General features: G+C 40.8%; 1 protein-coding gene across 3 annotated transcripts; it reads right to left on the reverse strand.

Annotated features, from left to right (window-relative positions):
- Position 1: 1 nt before the first annotated feature.
- Positions 2 to 14,311, reverse strand: LOC124048666. Of its 3 annotated transcripts, none has more exons than XM_046369675.1 (7): positions 13,818 to 14,311; positions 13,535 to 13,649; positions 2,977 to 3,092; positions 2,270 to 2,369; positions 1,538 to 1,659; positions 1,198 to 1,292; positions 2 to 639 (listed from the first exon to the last, which is right to left on the reverse strand). In XM_046369675.1, the coding sequence occupies exons 1-7, from the start codon at positions 13,906 to 13,908 to the stop codon at positions 592 to 594; spliced, it is 687 nt and encodes a 228-aa protein (XP_046225631.1). In that variant the 5' UTR covers positions 13,909 to 14,311; the 3' UTR covers positions 2 to 591. The 3 variants fall into 3 exon arrangements, with proteins under 3 accessions (XP_046225631.1, XP_046225633.1, XP_046225632.1); XM_046369677.1 differs by having other exon boundaries at positions 13,535 to 13,672; positions 13,818 to 13,931; XM_046369676.1 differs by lacking the exon at positions 1,198 to 1,292.
- Between the last annotated feature and the right edge of the window lie 3,670 nt (positions 14,312 to 17,981).

The following is a 17,981-nucleotide window of genomic DNA, read 5'->3' on the forward strand; positions in this document are numbered from 1 at the left end:
GCACTTTGAAAGAATGTTTAATTTTGTTCTATGTCTGATTAGTATCCAAGGTTCATCATGTTGTGTTTTATCTACATATCAAAATACATTTCCTATTCACACATTATTGCAGTACATCCCAACAGTTGGCTAAAAGTGTCTGAATATGGAATATTCTAATCTTTGTGTGATGTTAATTAATTAATTTTTAAGTGAAGTACAAACAAATATCCCCCAAACTACCAGTGGATCTAAATGTGTGCAAGTCTGTTGGCATCACTGTGGCACTACAGATGTAGTTACTTTCTCACAGATTAAAGTATTTTGGACCAGCAAGTGTGTGAGGGCGTCGCAGCACACTTCACTGGCTCATATTCCCCTTCCTGTCCAATCATGAGTGTGGCCTTAACTAAAGTGCATTGCACTCCGAAACAAGTCACTGACAAGTGTTGGAGTGAGAAAAATATCTGAAATCAGGAATCGCCACTTAGAATGCAGTATATACATACATCCCTTCATGGCAGCTATGATCCTGTGGGTTAGTGGCACAAATGTTCTTGTGTTCATAAAGTAGTTTTCTTAAGATGAAATGTCACAGTATTTGGGCCAACTTCATTTGGATTTGGTGATTTCTTTGTCCTCTTGGATCCAAATGCTTTCCTGTAAAAATCCCCAAATAAATGCAGTTAGAATCTATAGGCTAACAAAGCAAGATTGTAATTCTTGTATATGGGAGTTTTTGACATTGCACAATAGAAAGGCTGGGATAAACTACCTCCGCATCAGCATTCTTTTAATCGGCTTAATCTACCAACCAATCATCTCCCACAGCACCTTCCTCCTAACCTAACTTGGCAAGTGTAAAATAAATGCCTAGAACTAGACCCCCACCCCACATTCTGCTCTTGTTGACGAGAGTAACAAAACTGTCTCTTCTGCAGTTTTTCAACCAATCGAGTAAAATGGAGTGTCGCCTTGTTAACGTCTGAAAGCGGGAGTCACAGGCTCTCTCTTCAATTTCCCTTGAAAACCGGAACATATGGTTGTGTTATGACTGTGCTGAGGCTACCCTCCCCCAGAAATGTTGTTTTTGTTTTGTGCTCCGTGTACACATACTTGATGAAATAGTGTCTTGTAAGTCCATGTGGGCGGAGCACTAATTAGTGTACCAAACAATCAATCAATATATTGACATGGGTAGTTTCGGTTGAAGGTTACCAGCGCTGCTTGTGCTTTTTGAACGGCTCCCTCCAACATGGTGCGGTCGCTCAGCATCTGTCTGAGAGCTGCAGGGTCCATCTCCAAAAGCATGCCTGTGAGACAGAGTCCTTCTAAATTCTAACCATTACAGACCACTAAAATGGCTTATGAAAGACCGCATTAGCAGTATCTGTGATATTACAGTTCACTCAATGAGCCATTTTGTTCTAGAGACTTATGTTTAAACAGTTCAGTGGTAAAGCTGACACCATATTGCTTCGCCTTACAGATCTGCAAATATTAAAGTGCCAAAGGGAGAGTAGGGATCAAATTGGGACCGGCTAGTGGCAGGGCTAACCTGTAATGTCATTTGAGTGCACTGCGTCCATCTCCTGCACCAGTAGAAACAGCCTCTCTTCCAGCCTCTCAGTGTCATCGGCATCTGATGAGTCACTCACATCCGTCTCTTCCACACCCAGCCTACAGCAAATCAGGGTAGGGGAAACATAACATGCCATGAATATCGTAAAAAAACTGCACATTATAGGCTAAGTATCCCACACGTTATGGCCTGCGACTAGAGAGATATTAGATATTATTCTGGTATCACCATGTATTTACTGTTGGATGTACAATAATGACACCATAAAATGGATGGATAATGTTATATTACTGTATAAGTGAGGAACGCTGTCTTAGCCTTCTGTGTCAGGTTTCTAGGCTCTCCTTTCGAGACTAATGGCCCATTCAGAAACACCCCCTAGTCCTGTATCCTCAAGGCTTTTAGGTAGACCTGAGTGTGGATACTGTAGGTGGAACCAATATGGCAGAAAAATATAATTAGTTCATCAGTGGCTACTATCATATTGCTTATACCTACCCAACTCTAGGGTAATATGGGATGTATTTGGACAGGGCCTCAGTCTGCTTGACTGCCAGATCTAAAATTAATGACGGCCATTAACAGAAAGTAGCCTAATCAGTCTAGTTTCCATCCATTCAGAGGTTCATCAGCGTTGTGTCAGGATATACAAACAAAGTTCTTCATAATATCTTTCTTCCCCACAATGATGTCAAGCTCCACACTCACTCCTGCAGTGTCTTCAAGGCCAGGTTCACCTGCTCCTCCAGTAGTGAGGGTTCTGAGAGAAGATGCAGCACCGCTTCTTTATGCTGCTCCAGTAGCATGCCTGGAGTGGTACATGGGTAAATACATGTTAGAGAAGCATTAGAAGCTGTTGGTTCATAAAGGATCAGCCTGCACTTGCACTGTATGGATTCGCATTGTATAGGGCAGGAGTCAGCAACAGGCGGCCAGCAAGTGATTTTCATATTTTTGTAGTAAAAAATAATTTTAGTTTTGGGTCAAAAAAAGACTAAAATCACCAGGAATTCAGCAAAAATCAGGTCCAACAAAAATCATCCCGCAGCTGAATCTAGTTGCCTACACCTGGTATTTGTTAACACCTGATAATAATAATATTAATTTGGGGGGGTGCCTATATTTGTCTGGCTAAGTAATGGAAATGTATTTCTTGGATATCCCAACTCCCCCTGAAATACACATAGGGAGTGAGTGTCTCACAACCAGTTGTTTGCCATTGGAGGAGATTTAAGGAATTAACTCAGGTTCTCAACCTTTTTGGTCAAGCAGAAAAGTGTCAAACTTTGTGTGTTGCTTTTTTGGCAAGATTTTTTCTCTCAGTAATCTGGTAAAATAAGGGTTAAGTAAATAAAATAAATCATACGTTTGGAGGGAGGAGAGATGATTGGCTTACTGATCAGTAGGTTGATTACCAGTGATTTTCTGTGTGTGGCCAGTGTTGTAGATGTCCACGAGCTCAAACAGCTGTTCCCCAAGCGAGTCAGAAGAGGCAGATGCTTCATCTTCCTCCTTTGACATCCTTGTATTGCTGAAGTCATGGAGAGATCATAGTTAGTTGAGGTCTAGTCTCACATGGCCATCCTTCCAAATCTGTCTCGTTGACTAGACCACGAGAAACCTGGGCTCTGGAGGTTAGTTAAGGTCAAACTCAACCAAATTGTGACACAGAAACTCACATGGGACGGAGTTCAACCCAAGTTAAGCATGTGTAAATGGAGTGCAATTCCCTTTTTATGAACTTTTCTCTCTACATTCAGCCTCATTTACTGTCTTTAAAAACACTATTTGTTTGGGGTGGAGATGAAATAAATGAAGGTGTGGCGGAGGTGTCTACAGATCAGGGTATGTGGCGGAGGTGTCTACAGATCAGGGTATGTGGCGGAGGTGTCTACAGATCAGGGTATGTGGCGGAGGTGTCTACAGATCAGGGTATGTGGCGGAGGTGTCTACAGATCAGGGTATGTGGCGGAGGCGTCTACAGATCAGGGTATGTGGCGGAGGTGTCTACAGATCAGGGTATGTGGCGGAGGTGTCTACAGATCAGGGTATGTGGCGGAGGTGTCTACAGATCAGGGTATGTGGCGGAGGCGTCTACAGATCAGGGTATGTGGCGGAGGTGTCTACAGATCAGGGTATGTGGCGGAGGTGTCTACAGATCAGGGTATGTGAGCAGAGTTGAGTGGTTAGAAATCCAACCCCTCCGGTCTTTTTCCAGTCACTTAGCTAAAAACCGTTCTGTACTCACAGGGGGAAAAGCCGCAGCTCCAAATACGCTTCATTTATTAAAATCACAATTTAACACCCATCTATTTTTATGACAACCTGGACCAACCATTTGGTTTTGAAGTATTGAAACCAAACCATATGATTTCAATTAAAAGTATTTGAATAAACATGAAAAAGGTGAATGTAAGACTTGCACATAATTTCAAATAGGCTACATGTAATATTAAACAGCATAAATAGGTCAGAGGAAGGGATGAAATGGTTACTGGTTTCATGATAAAATTCCCTGACAATTAGTATTACCGTTTCAAATGTTAATTAATAGTAAAACCGTGTTTGCTTACCACAGTTTGAAAAACTCTTGGTAAATACTGTCCAGCATCAACCAAAGTTAGCAACAGTCTGATGCAGGCGCAGCCTGCAACGTGGGTTTTGTGTGAAAACATAGCGGAAGATAGTGACAGCGCTCGGGAGATTTTTCAGCCTTCTAAGAGGACCAAATCTGGACCAAAAATTGCGGCCGTATTTTGGGTTTTACAAGAGTGCTGAGAGGAACATAATCGAAGATGGTCACCCTGTCTGCAGAACATGCAAAAAAGAAAATTGCTGCGATAGGGGGCAACACTTCAAATTATTTTGTATATTTTACTAGGAAAGTCAGCTAAGAACAAATTCCTATTTACAGTGACGGACTACCAAAAAGCAAAAGGCCTCCTGCGAGGACGGGGGCCTGGGATTAAAAAATAATTAAAATACAAAACACATTACAACAAGAGAGACAACACAACACTGAGGAAATGTTTTTTCTTTCCAAGAACTCTCCAGAATGGTTCTATAACCTGTTTGGATATAAGGCCTAATGCCCTATTTTTATTTTATTTATCTACATTTATTTAACTAGGCAAGTCAGTTAAGAACAAATTCTTATTTACAATGACGGCCTTCCAAAAGGCAAAAGGCCTCCTGCGGGGACTGGGGCTGGGATTAAAAATGTGAAAATAAATATAGGACAAAACACACATCACAACAAGAGAGACAACACAACACTACATAAAGAGAGAGTTTCCTCATCTCCCACCCCTTCTATTGCGACTATCCCCGACAGGGACTGGGAGACTAGTCAGGATCAAGGGGAAAATGAAAGGATATTCAACCTGACAGAGCTTGAGAGGATCTGCATCTGAATACTTAACGAATGCACTTTTTTACTCCACCTCTCCACCATGCTAGCTGATGTGTGGTGAGCATTCTGGCAGAAAATCGTTGCAGTGCAACACCCAGGTGGGTGCTACACATTGGTGGTGGATGAGGTGAGTTTCCCCTTTACTGTGTAAAGCGATTTGAGTACCGCAGTTGATAAAAAGGCACTACATAAATCCAATCCATTATTATTATTATTATTAACCACACATATTCAACTGCCAATTTACTGTTAGTTGCCTTCAGTTGGTTAGGCCTACATTATCATTCTATTACATTGTTTTGTTTATTTGCTTCCTCTATAAATGCCGTCAACAGCCTTGCTGCTGAGGAACATTAGTAAAAGTTTATTTATATATATTTTTTAAAGACATGTAGGCTAATTAAATTGTTATGGACTGGAGCGCAGACCAAGCCGTAACAGTTTGAACCTGACGCATGGCACAATACTTGGATGTATCATGGCACAATACTTGGCTGTGTCATCACACAGTTCCATGGTTAGTGCAGGCAATAGACGAGGGTATAGCCTACTATTGTACACTATTCTAACATTACCATGAATTTAATAACTAAATGTGTGTCACGCCCTGACCTTGGAGCCTTTTTATGTCTCTATTTGGTTTGGTCAGGATGTGATTTGGGGGGGGGATTCTAGGTTTCATTTTTCTATGATTTTGTATTTCTACGTTTTGGCCGGGTATGGTTCTCAAATCAGGGACAGCTGTCTATCGTTGTCTCTGATTGGGAACCATACTTAGGTAGCACTTTTCCCTCCTTTCTTTGAGGGTAGTTAACTTTGTTTGTGGCACATAGCCCTTATGCTTCACGGTTGTTTTTGTATTGTTTATTGTTTTTGTCGGCGTCATCCAAAAAAAAGTGAAAATGTACGCTCACCACGCTGCACCTTGGTCCTCTTCAATCAACGGCCGTGACAATGTGGCAATTTTTTTAATTAATCAAACCACCATTTCCTTTATTTAGTTCGTAAAGGCTCTCCAAACCTGTTTTTTGTGATTCATAAATACTTTACTAAATCTAAATCATCTCCAAACAAAACTGTTTTTTGTGATTCATAATCACTTCCGGAGACACCTGAAACTAAATCTAAATCATCCCTACCCCACCCCCTAAGTTTTAGATGCACTATTGTTAAGACTGTCCAAGATCAGAGTATTTTTTTTTCTGCTAAATGACTTAAATGTAAATGTAAATGTAAAATGTAAATACAAGATCAGAGTTTTTTTTTTTATCAAGCAATTGGTACTGAAACATTTCTCCCTAATATTCTGAACCCGTTCTCTCAATGAACTCAATGTATTCTAGTGAGTCTGTCGTCCAAATTCCAACTAAAAATGTACACAGTATTTAAAGGGATGGCTTAAGATAAATGTATTGAAAACCCTGTTAAAAGAAAACTCCATGAGAAAATCTGTTGGCAGCAAGTGGGAGAGTTTTCAGTGGTTGAATTACATTTATTCAGAGCGCACAAGGCAGCCACACATGCAGAGCGTGAATAAAGTCTGAATACCAAATCTCAGACTTCAACGCATTCAAAACGTCTGTAAACTCTGGAAAAAAACTAGCTCCAACTGGGAAAACAGTTTTGAACAGTCATCCAACTCGGAATTCCAACTCGGGAAATTTGGCCTCTTTCTAGAGCTCCAACTTTCTGACCTGAAGATCACTGATGTCATGATTTGACCTCATACTTTTCCGAGTTCCCAGTTGTTTGAGTCGGGCCCCAGGATGAATAATACAGACACATGGGCAACTAATCTAGCAGGATGGGGGAACAGACCCCAAACTGCCCTCGCCTCTAGTTTTCCTACTCTCCAGGATATTCTCAGTCTAGCTCTCAAAAACCCTTCTCCGTATGTAGGGTTTTCAGCCTTTAGGCCAACGTTCGCCCACAATTGGCTCTGTGTAAACTACAATTCCGATGCTATGTTTAAACATTTAGAAACATCAATAACCATTGCTTTCTAAACAGTTTTCGAAACATAATGGTATAAAATTGTATAAAATTAGCACCGACAGAGGGGGCTGCCTTGCTTCTAGTCCTTAGGAAACTTTGCATTTTTTATGTTTTATTTCCGACATTGTTAGCCCAGAGAATTGTGTGTGTTATTACATACAGCCGGGAAGAACTATTGAAAAGGGGGATACCTAGTCAGTTACCTAGTACAACTGAATACATTCAACTGAAATGTGTCTTCCGCATTTAACCCAACTGAATCAGAGAGGTGCGGGGGGGCTGCCAAAATCGACATCCACATCTTCGGTGCCCGGGGAACAGTGTGTTAACTGCCTTGCTCAGGGGAAGAACAACAGATTTTTACCTTGTCAGCTCTGGGATTCCATCCAGCAACCTTTCGGTTACAGGCCTAACGTTCTAACTACTAGGCTTGTTGGATATCCGAGGGGCGTTAACTTACCAGCATTACAACTTTCCCCGAAGCGGATGCTTTGTTCGCACCACCCAGGGCAATTGAACTGATTCCAGAGGCCGACCCAAAACAACGCAGGTCTTCTGGTCGGACTTAGAAGGCGCACACCACCCACCACTTCAGAGTATATTACTGGCTAGTGTTCAGTCCCTGGATAACAAAGTTGACGAGATCAGGGCAATGGTTTCTTTCCAGAGATATCAGGGATTGTAACATACTCTGTTTCACGGAAAAACATGGCTCACTCGGAATATACGGTCAGAGTCGGTCCAGCCATCTGGATTCTCAGTTCATCGCGCCGACAGGCCCCCTTGAACTTTGCGACCTTTTGCCACATTTCAGGCTTCAAACATAAAGATATAAAACTGTATTGTTTTGTGAAGAATCAACAACAAGTGGGACACAATCATGAAGTGGAACGACAGTTATTGGATATTTCAAACTTTTTTAACAAATCAAAAACTGAAAAATTGGGCGTGCAAAATTATTCAGCCCCCTTAAGTTAATACTTTGTAGCGCCACCTTTTGCTGCGATTACAGCTGTAAGTCGCTTGGGGTATGTCTATCAGTTTTGCACATCGAGAGACTGACATTTTTTCCCATTCCTCCTTGCAAAACAGCTCGAGCTCAGTGAGGTTGGATGGAGAGCATTTGTGAACAGCAGTTTTCAGTTCTTTCCACAGATTCTCGATTGGATTCAGGTCTGGACTTTGACTTGGCCATTCTAACACCTGGATATGTTTATTTTTGAACCATTCCATTGTAGATTTTGCTTTATGTTTTGGATCATTGTCTTGTTGGAAGACAAATCTCCGTCCCAGAATCAGGTCTTTTGCAGACTCCATCAGGTTTTCTTCCAGAATGGTCCTGTATTTGGCTCCATCCATCTTCCCATCAATTTTAATCATCTTCCCAGTCCCTGCTGAAGAAAAGCAGGCCCAAACCATTATGCTGCCACCACCATGTTTGACAGTGGGGATGGTGTGTTCAGAGTGATGAGCTGTGTTGCTTTTACGCCAAACATAACGTTTTGCATTGTTGCCAAAAAGTTCAATTTTGGTTTCATCTGACCAGAGCACCTTCTTCCACATGTTTGGTGTGTCTCCCAGGTGGCTTGTGGCAAACTTTAAACGACACTTTTTATGGATATCTTTAAGAAATGGCTTTCTTCTTGCCACTCTTCCATAAAGGCCAGATTTGTGCAATATACGACTGATTGTTGTCCTATGGACAGAGTCTCCCACCTCAGCTGTAGATCTCTGCAGTTCATCCAGAGTGATCATGGGCCTCTTGGCTGCATCTCTGATCAGTCTTCTCCTTGTATGAGCTGAAAGTTTAGAGGGACGGCCAGGTCTTGGTAGATTTGCAGTGGTCTGATACTCCTTCCATTTCAATATTATCGCTTGCACAGTGCTCCTTGGGATGTTTAAAGCTTGGGAAATCTTTTTGTATCCAAATCCGGCTTTAAACATCTTCACAACAGTATCTCGGACCTGCCTGGTGTGTTCCTTGTTCTTCATGATGCTCTCTGCGCTTTTAACGGACGTCTGAGACTATCACAGTGCAGGTGCATTTATACGGAGACTTAAATACAATCCACCTGTGTGTAATCATCATCATTAGTCATTTAGGTCAACATTGGATCATTCAGAGATCCTCACTGAACTTCTGGAGAGAGTTTGCTGCACTGAAAGTAAAGGGGCTGGATAATTTTGCACGCCCAATTCTTCAGTTTTTGATTTGTTAAAAAGTTTGAAATATCCAATAAATGTCGTTCCACTTCATGATTGTGTCCCACTTGTTGTTGAATCTTCACAAAAAAAATACAGTTTTATATCTTTATGTTTGAAGCCTGAAATGTGGCAAAAGGTCGCAAAGTTCAAGGGGGCCGAATACTTTCGCAAGGCACTGTAGAATGACCCCATGCACAATTTACATAAATACAAATGAGTCTTAAGAAGACAGTCTTGTATAGGAGTCTATAGTGTATGTTTACTATCTCTACACTGACTTGTTGGACTTCACAAGACTCACCCAAAATGAAAACAGGTTCATTCAAGCCGTCCATGCTAATCTGAATGTCATTCAGTTAATTGCGGATTGTAGGACTAAACTATTTGATTTGCTGTTTTTAAGCATTAAACTTTCAAATAGCTCTTTGTTGACTATTGCTGGATGCTATCGTCCTCCATCAGCACCGGCCTGTACCCTACCTGCCCAAAGCTCTCTCCTGGCCCCTTACACTAAGTCTGAATTTGTCCTGATAGGTGACCTAAACTGGGACATGCTTAAACCACATGACCAAGTACTAAAGCAATGGGACTCCCTACATTTTTCTCAGATTATTACCAATCCCACAAGTTATGACTCCAAACACCCAGAAAAGGCTACCCTCCTCGATGTTATCCTCACAAATAATCCTGATAGGTATCAGTCTGGTGTTTTCTGTAATGGCCTTAGTGAACACTGTTTTACTACAGCCTGTGTTCATAATGGCTGCTCAGTGAAACGACCTGTCCTGATTTGTCATAGATGCTTGCTAAAAACTTTAATGAGCAAGCCTTCCTTCATGAAATGGCCCCTGTAAAATGGTATAGAATCAGCTTGATCCCCTCTGTCGAAGACGCTTGGACCTTCTTTTTTGATATTTTCAGTGGTATTGATAACAAACACACCCCCATAAAGAAAATGAGAATTAAAAACCGGTTCAGCCCCTGGTTTGACCGTGATCTTGCAGAGTTACTCCAAATCAGGAATTGCATTTGGCGAAGGCTCAGCACAAGCATACTCAGGCTGATTGGCTCTTGTTCAAGCAAATGAGAAATAAAGGCAATCAGGCCATCTGGAAGGCCAAAGTTAGGAGCAGTTATCTCTCTGTGGGTCTAGACCTGGAGAATGAACCCTCACCCTCCTCACAGCTGCCCATGTCCTTTAATGTTGACGACGTGGTTGTTACTGACAAGAAGCACATGGCTGAGATTTTTAATCACCACTTCATTAAGTCAGGATTCCTATTTGACTCAGCCATGCCTCCCTGCCCATCCAACATTTCCTCATCTCCCACCTCTTCTATTGCGACTAGCCCCAACGCTTCTCCCTCTTTTTCACCTGCCCCGCTAGAAAGCTTCTCCCTGCAGGCGGTCACTGACTCCGAGGTGCTAAAACTTGGTCCTTAAACTTGACCCCAAAAAAGCAGCTGGGTGAGATGGTTTAGGCCCTTTCTTCTTTAAGGTTGGTACCCCTATCATCGCCAAGTCTATCTCCAACCTTTTTAACCTGTCACTCTTTTTCTGGGGAGGTTCCCATTGCTTGGAAGGCAGCCACGGTTCGTCATTTATTTAAAGTTAGGATCAAGCTGATCCTAACTATTATAGGCCTATTTCTATTTTGCCATGTTTATCGAAAGTGTTGGAAAAACTTGTCAATAATCAACTGATTGGCTTTCTTGTCTATAGTATTCTCTCGGGTATGCAAGTAAATAAATAAATAAAATAAAAATAGGGCATTATGCCTTATATCCAAACAGGTTACAGAACCATTCTGGAGAGTTCTTGGAAAGAAAGAACATGACCAACACGTATAGTTTGCTTGTTAGAAAGCTCACAGAGTGACAGGCAGACAGCAGCACCGTCATTAGAGGTGAGGTCAATTTGTTTGATGACGTAGACGCCCACAGGGGACCCATCTTCGACAAACTCATAGCACAAGAATCAGAAGAGTTTGATGACATGACAAAACAAGCTCTAGAGCCATTTTTTGCTACTCTAGTGAAGGTGTGCTGTAGGTTGACAGCAGATCACCTAAAGCATGGACAGTACGACAATGTATCAGACGAGCCGTGTAAAGCATTAGAATCTGCTCCAAAAACTAACGTTGCGTGTGAGAGAGATGTTGGCACTTTTTTTTATTATCAATTACTAAGATTAAAGTCTAGGGAATGCAAAATAGCATTAGAGGGCATGATCATGTTTAAACAGAATAGGCCTTGGGAATGTTTGGCTAGTTTGGGTCCTGAGAGGAAAGCTGAGATACTTACAACATCTAGGGCATCAGTTAAAGGACAGAGAGTCATATATTGTGAGCGTTTGTTCAAAATAAGAGAGACTGCAGGCACTTAAAGAGAAACAAGATAGACAAAAGCAAAAAGACATTCAGGGAGTCAGTAAAAACAACAGGTTACTGTAGACATGGGCAAATATGGTGGGTTCTGGACCAGTGTGGAGGAAGTCGCCGAGCAGATAGCTAATTTAAGTAAATACCAGCCGTGACAGAGCAGTTAAAATGTAGATGCTTTGTATTAGGCCAGAAAAACGAAAATTACATTTTTTACTTATCAAAATATGGTAAATGGCTGTCATCGGATCAGCTCATCAGTAACGTGAAGGGTGTAGTAGTTGTTATGAGTGAGCCACTTGACACTAGTTTAGATGAAGCACGCATGACTGTGCCAGCTGATCTTGTTGCTCAAAGTAAAGAGGTATTTTGAGAGATGCTACCAAACAGCATCTTAAAGCACAAGATCTGGGTCGTACGAGAGGACATTTAGATGTGGTTTGATTACCAAGTATTAAATTGCCACTGCAGTTTCTTGTAGAACGTGTTCAGCATACATTTAGTGGAAACATTTTAGATACAGAGTATGATGCAACAGTGGTAGACATAAGAAAATCAGATGACATTTATGAGTTTAGAATCAAATATGACAAAACTAGTAATATGCCCTGGTTGCCCTTATGGTTGGAATATCAGGAAAACTGTATAAAATGTATCCGTTAGTGCAAAGGATCTGGTCGTCTACATTTTTTAACACATGTATATTAGCAGTGAGGATAGGAGTGTGTTCTGGTGGCAGGGTAAAGTAATTAGTTCTAAAGGAGACACATTTGTAATAGACTATGAAGAAGAGGATGAAGAAGTGAGTAGTTCTGTATCAGAATATCCACTTCTATTTGATTATTATGTAAACGAGGTCAGAATTCTTACATAGAGTGGATCTATTCCTTAGGATACGATACCAGTAGATACTGACAGGATGGTAATATGAGGCAACGTAGCTGCTTTAGGACTTGTAGGACAGTTATATGAGACAGGGGGCCAAAATATATCTCCTTGTTAAACTTGAATGGCAGTTTATAAAAGGTAACTTCAGTCATTTGATGTGTGTGTATGTATGCATGTATGTATTTTTTTTATGTTCATAATGTATTTAATTGAAAGACATGCTAATTATACTCTTTATAGTATATTATGTTTATAGGACTGTTATATTGTGTCTGCCTCTCACTGTCTAGTGTGGGTTATATTAAAATGCACCAAAAACACTTTGTTCTTGTGATTACATTCACTAGAATATGAGTGCCAGTGCAACAATCTTAAACATACATTTGTTTTACAAAACCAAAGGCTATTTTAAGAGCCAAATCATTCATAATAAAGGGCTAATTTCCATTGTATGTGTGTGTTACATTTGAGATATTGCACAGCCACAGAAATACTTTTTTTAAAGTATTTTAACATATTACTGTGAATTAATATGACCCTTCATGTTTGGTTATTACCTGTATTCATGTGCATATTTTGGAATTATAATTGTATTAACGACTATCAATAATCCTGAACATTAATTCAGTCATCTCAGGTAAAGAAAAACGTATTATCCTAGTTAATACATTGTGCCATTCATCAACCAGCCATGTACTGGAATTCACAATAAGTCATATTATTTGGCATTGAACAATGGGCTGGGAATAGAACGTTCAGAAGGTGGGTTGGTGCCTCGGTGCTCAATAGAACTAATAGGTGCTGACAGGTTGAAAAATGCCATAAAATAAGGCCAGTTTTTTTCACCATTACTTCAAGATGACGGCAAGCAGTTGGGACAGATGGTAATATTATGAAATGGGCCTACACGGCGGACATAATGACCAAGTTTTTATTATAAAAAAGTGTACCGGTAGTTAAAAATGTCATGTCCAACCTATTAAAGCAAGACTCCGGACTCTTAACAAAACTCCTCCGATCAGAAGATACTATCGTCAATAGGCGCTAAAATAGTTAATGCTAGCGTCTAAGAATGTGGTATTATCAGTCTTACCTGGGACACTGAGGTAGTTGCAGAGCTCTGAGGGCTTTCTCAAGGGCCTCTGTCAGCATCGCTTCATCCTGCTGCATCCGAGTCAGGACAGGACCAGGTAGTTCCAGCAACATGCCTCCGACCCAATTACAATGCCATCTCAATATACCATGAAACAATGTTGTAAAATGGAATCTACTACCTAGTTATAACATATTGGTAGTAATGCATATGCCTACATAGCTGCGTAATGCTTTGCAATTTGAATGTGAGTGTAAATGTAAAACGTTATGGGGTGATTCACCTGTGAGTTTCCCGGCGATCTCAGCGTGCTTGGGGTAAATTAAATCGTACAGTTGTTCGCCAAGTACCTCGAGATCTTCCTCATCCTCCATGATGATGTGATGTTTGACTGGTTATTCGCTGCTGTTGTTTACAATGCTAACCTGACATTTTCTATTGACTTACAAGTTCATATTTGAGACAAAAAGTACAGAGGTAACTAACTAACTATCTTCAAAAGCTGCAACACATCTTAACTATGATCGACGAGCTAGATCAGACTGACAGTGACAGACTCAATTGATGATGGATAGCTAAATTAGCTAGCTAGCTTGTTGACACAGATACGATTCAGAGGCACATAGATAACAATAGGATCCGTGTACTGTTCGTTCAATCAATATCCGAACTTAAACAACTAAGACTGATAATCATTTCGACTGCATTAATATGTTTTTCTTATGTCATCCGCACAGATTCTTCTTCTTCTACGACAAAATGGCGGTCCGCAAACCACCGTTAAAGGTGTATGCCGCCACCTACAGTGCTGGAGTTTGTGGTCAATCACGGTTTAAAACATTTCTAAATCCTCCTACTTAACTCAGTACTTCTGATAAAATAAAAATAGCCATACTAACTTCTAATAGACCCTCCTCCATCGCTCAAAATCCCTTCCTACCCCCCCCCCCGACCTCAATGACCCTACACTTCAATCTTTCCCTCTTTTCAACATACTTAACAATATAATATAACAAGACATGCTCCACCATTTCACCGACAATACACTCCAGACACAAACCATTCACATGCTTACCAACCAGATGTAATAATGAGTTCAATGTACAATGTGCTAAGCGCAATTGAGCAAACACCACCACATACAACACAACAAGATCGCAAGCAGTTTAGCATGAGCATTAAGTTAGCTACTTACCAAATGTGTTGCCATGAGGAGGCACTGCAAGGGTCTTGATAGTGAAGAGGCTTCTGGGAGGGGGAGGCTTACTACTTTCAATCTGTGGCCCTTGGCTACTGCACTTGACATACTTCTTACCCTGTGGTAGAACCACCAACACACAACTCACAAAGTAGGGATACAAAACTTTTGTACAGTCAAGTGACATTTACTTTGGAGTGTACATGAAGGGGTTGAATTGATAAGTTGGACATGAGATTCAGATGGACTAGTAATGTATTCCAGACTGTAATGAATGCAGCTGTTTGATGGGTTGTTGTCATTGGGATTTGTTCCATGTGTACATATTCAACGATCAGTTGGTGCCAGTGCTGTATGGAGTTATTTTTGTTTTTCAAGTTTTGAAAGATTCCCAAAGCAAAATAAATCCAGAGAAGTTTATTTTGGTGGGGTAGAAGGTCAAGGTTGCAAAGGAGACAAAAGCCCCGTTTATACCTTGTTCTAACATCCATCATTGTCCCGATCTTGTCCACATTCTGATTGTGCCCACATTTCAGACAGGTGTCGACAATTAAAAGACGCATTGTGATCTGATTGTGATCAGATCTTCCTTACCACCTCCGGAGGTAGTCGGGCACACATTGCATCTGGATATCTTACAAGAGTAGACAGATCTGGGCAGAGAAACCATTTAAATCATCATTATCCCACCTTCTAAAATCATTGACTGGTGGCACCATTAACTTATGGCATCAATATGCTGTAGCCCTGCAATGACATCATAATTGGAAGTGTTGGTTGATTGGCCTTTTTGAAATTATTGGTTGTTAAATATAATCTATTTCTCTGAGTATAAAATAATATTTTCTGGGAGCATATAATACAGCTCTATATTTATTAAAGTTATTTATTTTAGTATTTTTTGCTCATCTTTATCAAGGGTGTCAAAAATGTTGGACCTGACAATTTTTTCTTGACGTGAAGTTGGTTGACTTGAAATTGTTTGTTTTGTTAATATGTTAAATGCTTGTTTCTATGTTAAATTTGATTGTTGTTTATGTTACAATAAAAACATTTAATTGTTAGTAACTGCATGGAGTTCTTTAAATTGATGAATTATTGAACATCTTTGCCAGCTGTCCGATTGAATTAATTGATATGTGTTGGGAGTATACATGACAATATCCTTAGGAAATAAGGGCAGCAAAGTTATCCAAACAATAGCATTAGATTCATTTGGAACTTTATTCTTTCAAATTTATGGGGTGATCACATCAGAGCTAAAGCAGTCAGGTTACTGAAATTATCACTCTCGAGTATAAAGTTCTTAACAGAAATAAAGCTGGGAAAATATATTATGTTAGAGCCGATTTGGACATATTTGAATAAAAGACAGAACACACAGAGCTCCATGCACGTGTGTAAATATATGAATGTATATGATGAAATATTAGGTACGTACCTTTATGATTTATATTTACAGTGGGGCAAAAAAGTATTTAGTCAGCCACCAATTGTGCAAGTTCACCCACTTAAAAAGGTGAGAGAGGCCTGTAATTTTCATCATAGGTACACTTCAACTATGACAGACAAAATTAGAAAAATATCCAGAAAATCACATTGTAGGATTTATTATGAATTTATGGTGGAAAAAAAGTATTTGGTCACCTACAAACAAGCAAGATTTCTGGCTCTCACAGACCTGTAACTTCTTTAAGAGGCTCCTCTGTCCTCCACTCGTTGCCTGTATTAATGGCACCTGTTTGAACTTGTTATCAGTATAAAAGACACCTGTCCACAACCTCAAACAGTCACACTCCAAACTCCACTATGGCCAACACCAAAGAGCTGTCAAAGGACACCAGAAACAAAATTGTAGACCTGCACCAGGCTGGGAAGACTGAATCTGCAATAGGTAAGCAGCTTGGTTTGAAGAAATCAACTGTGGGAGCAATTATTAGGAAATGGAACCTGATAATCTCCCTCGATCTGGGGCTCCACGCAAGATCTCACCCCGTAGGGTCAAAATGATCACAAGAACGGTGAGCAAAAATCCCAGAACCACACGGGGGGACCTAGAGAATGACCTGCAGAGAGCTGGGACCAAAGTAACAAAGCCTACCATCAGTAACACACTATGCCGCCAGGGACTCAAATCCTGCAGTGCCAGACGTGTCCCCCTGCATAAGCCAGTACATGTCCAGGCCCGTCTGTAGTTTGCTAGAGAGCATTTGGATGATCCAGAAGAAGATTGGGAGAATGTCATATGGTCAGATGAAACCAAAATATAACTTTTTGGTAAAAACTCAACTTGTCGTGTTTGGAGGACAAAGAATGCTGAGTTGCATCCAAAGAACACCATACCTACTGTGAAGCATGGGGGTGGAAACATCATGCTTTGGGGCTGTTTTTCTGCAGAGGGACCAGGACGACTGATCCTTGTAAAGGAAAGAATGAATGGGGCCATATATCATGAGATTTTGAGTGAAAACCTCCTTCCATCAGCAAGGGCATTGAAGATGAAACGTGGCTGGGTCTTTCAACATGACAATGATCCCAAACACACCGCCCGGGCAACGAAGGAGTGGCTTTGTAAGAAGCATTTCAAGGTCCTGGAGTGGCCTAGCCCGTCTCCAGATCTCAACCCCATAGAAAATCTTTGGAGGGAGTTGAAAGTCCATGTTGCCCAGCAACAGCACCAAAACATCACTGCTCTAGAGATCTGTATGGAGGAATGGGCCAAAATACCAGCAACAGTGTGTGAAAACCTTGTGAAGACTTACAGAAAACGTTTGACCTCTGTCATTGCCAACAAAGGGTATTTAACAAAGTATTGAGATAAACTTTTGTTATTGACCAAATACTTATTTTCCACCATAATTTGCAAATAAATTCATTAAAAATCCTACAATGTGATTGTCTGGATTTGTTTTTCTCATTTTGAAAATTACAGGCCTCTCTCATCTTTTTAAGTGGGTGAACTTGCACAATTGGTGGCTGACTAAATACTTTTTTGCCCCACTGTATCTATGTCTACTTACCCATCAGGTAGGAGGTAGCAGTGTCCTCCACTGAGTCCACTGCCCTCTCCACCTCTCCCACTATCTGCTGTCTGGACCCCAGCTCCCTCTGACCACAGTTTGACGTGTTGGCCCACCAGACTCTCCGCATTTGGGCGGAAGTGTCCGTGCAACGGGATTAAACAAACAACTGAGAACACACATCAACTTCATAGAATTGTGAAAACACTTTTATGAGTAGGGCAGACTT

The sequence above is a fragment of the Oncorhynchus gorbuscha genome, linkage group LG11, assembly GCF_021184085.1.
Source record: "Oncorhynchus gorbuscha isolate QuinsamMale2020 ecotype Even-year linkage group LG11, OgorEven_v1.0, whole genome shotgun sequence".
In the NCBI taxonomy this organism is placed as follows: domain Eukaryota; kingdom Metazoa; phylum Chordata; class Actinopteri; order Salmoniformes; family Salmonidae; genus Oncorhynchus; species Oncorhynchus gorbuscha.

Bases quoted from the DNA above. Each gene is read 5' to 3' on its own strand.
- LOC124048666 (XM_046369675.1), bottom strand. From the start codon at position 13,908: ATGGAGGATGAGGAAGATCTCGAGGTACTTGGCGAACAACTGTACGAT. The intron at 13,650-13,817 runs GTGAATCACCCC...ATTGGGTCGGAG, and splicing joins GATCGCCGGGAAACTCACAG to GCATGTTGCTGGAACTACCT. The intron at 1,660-2,269 runs GTGAGTGTGGAG...GATTTGCTGTAG, and splicing joins GCCTTGAAGACACTGCAGGA to GCTGGGTGTGGAAGAGACGG.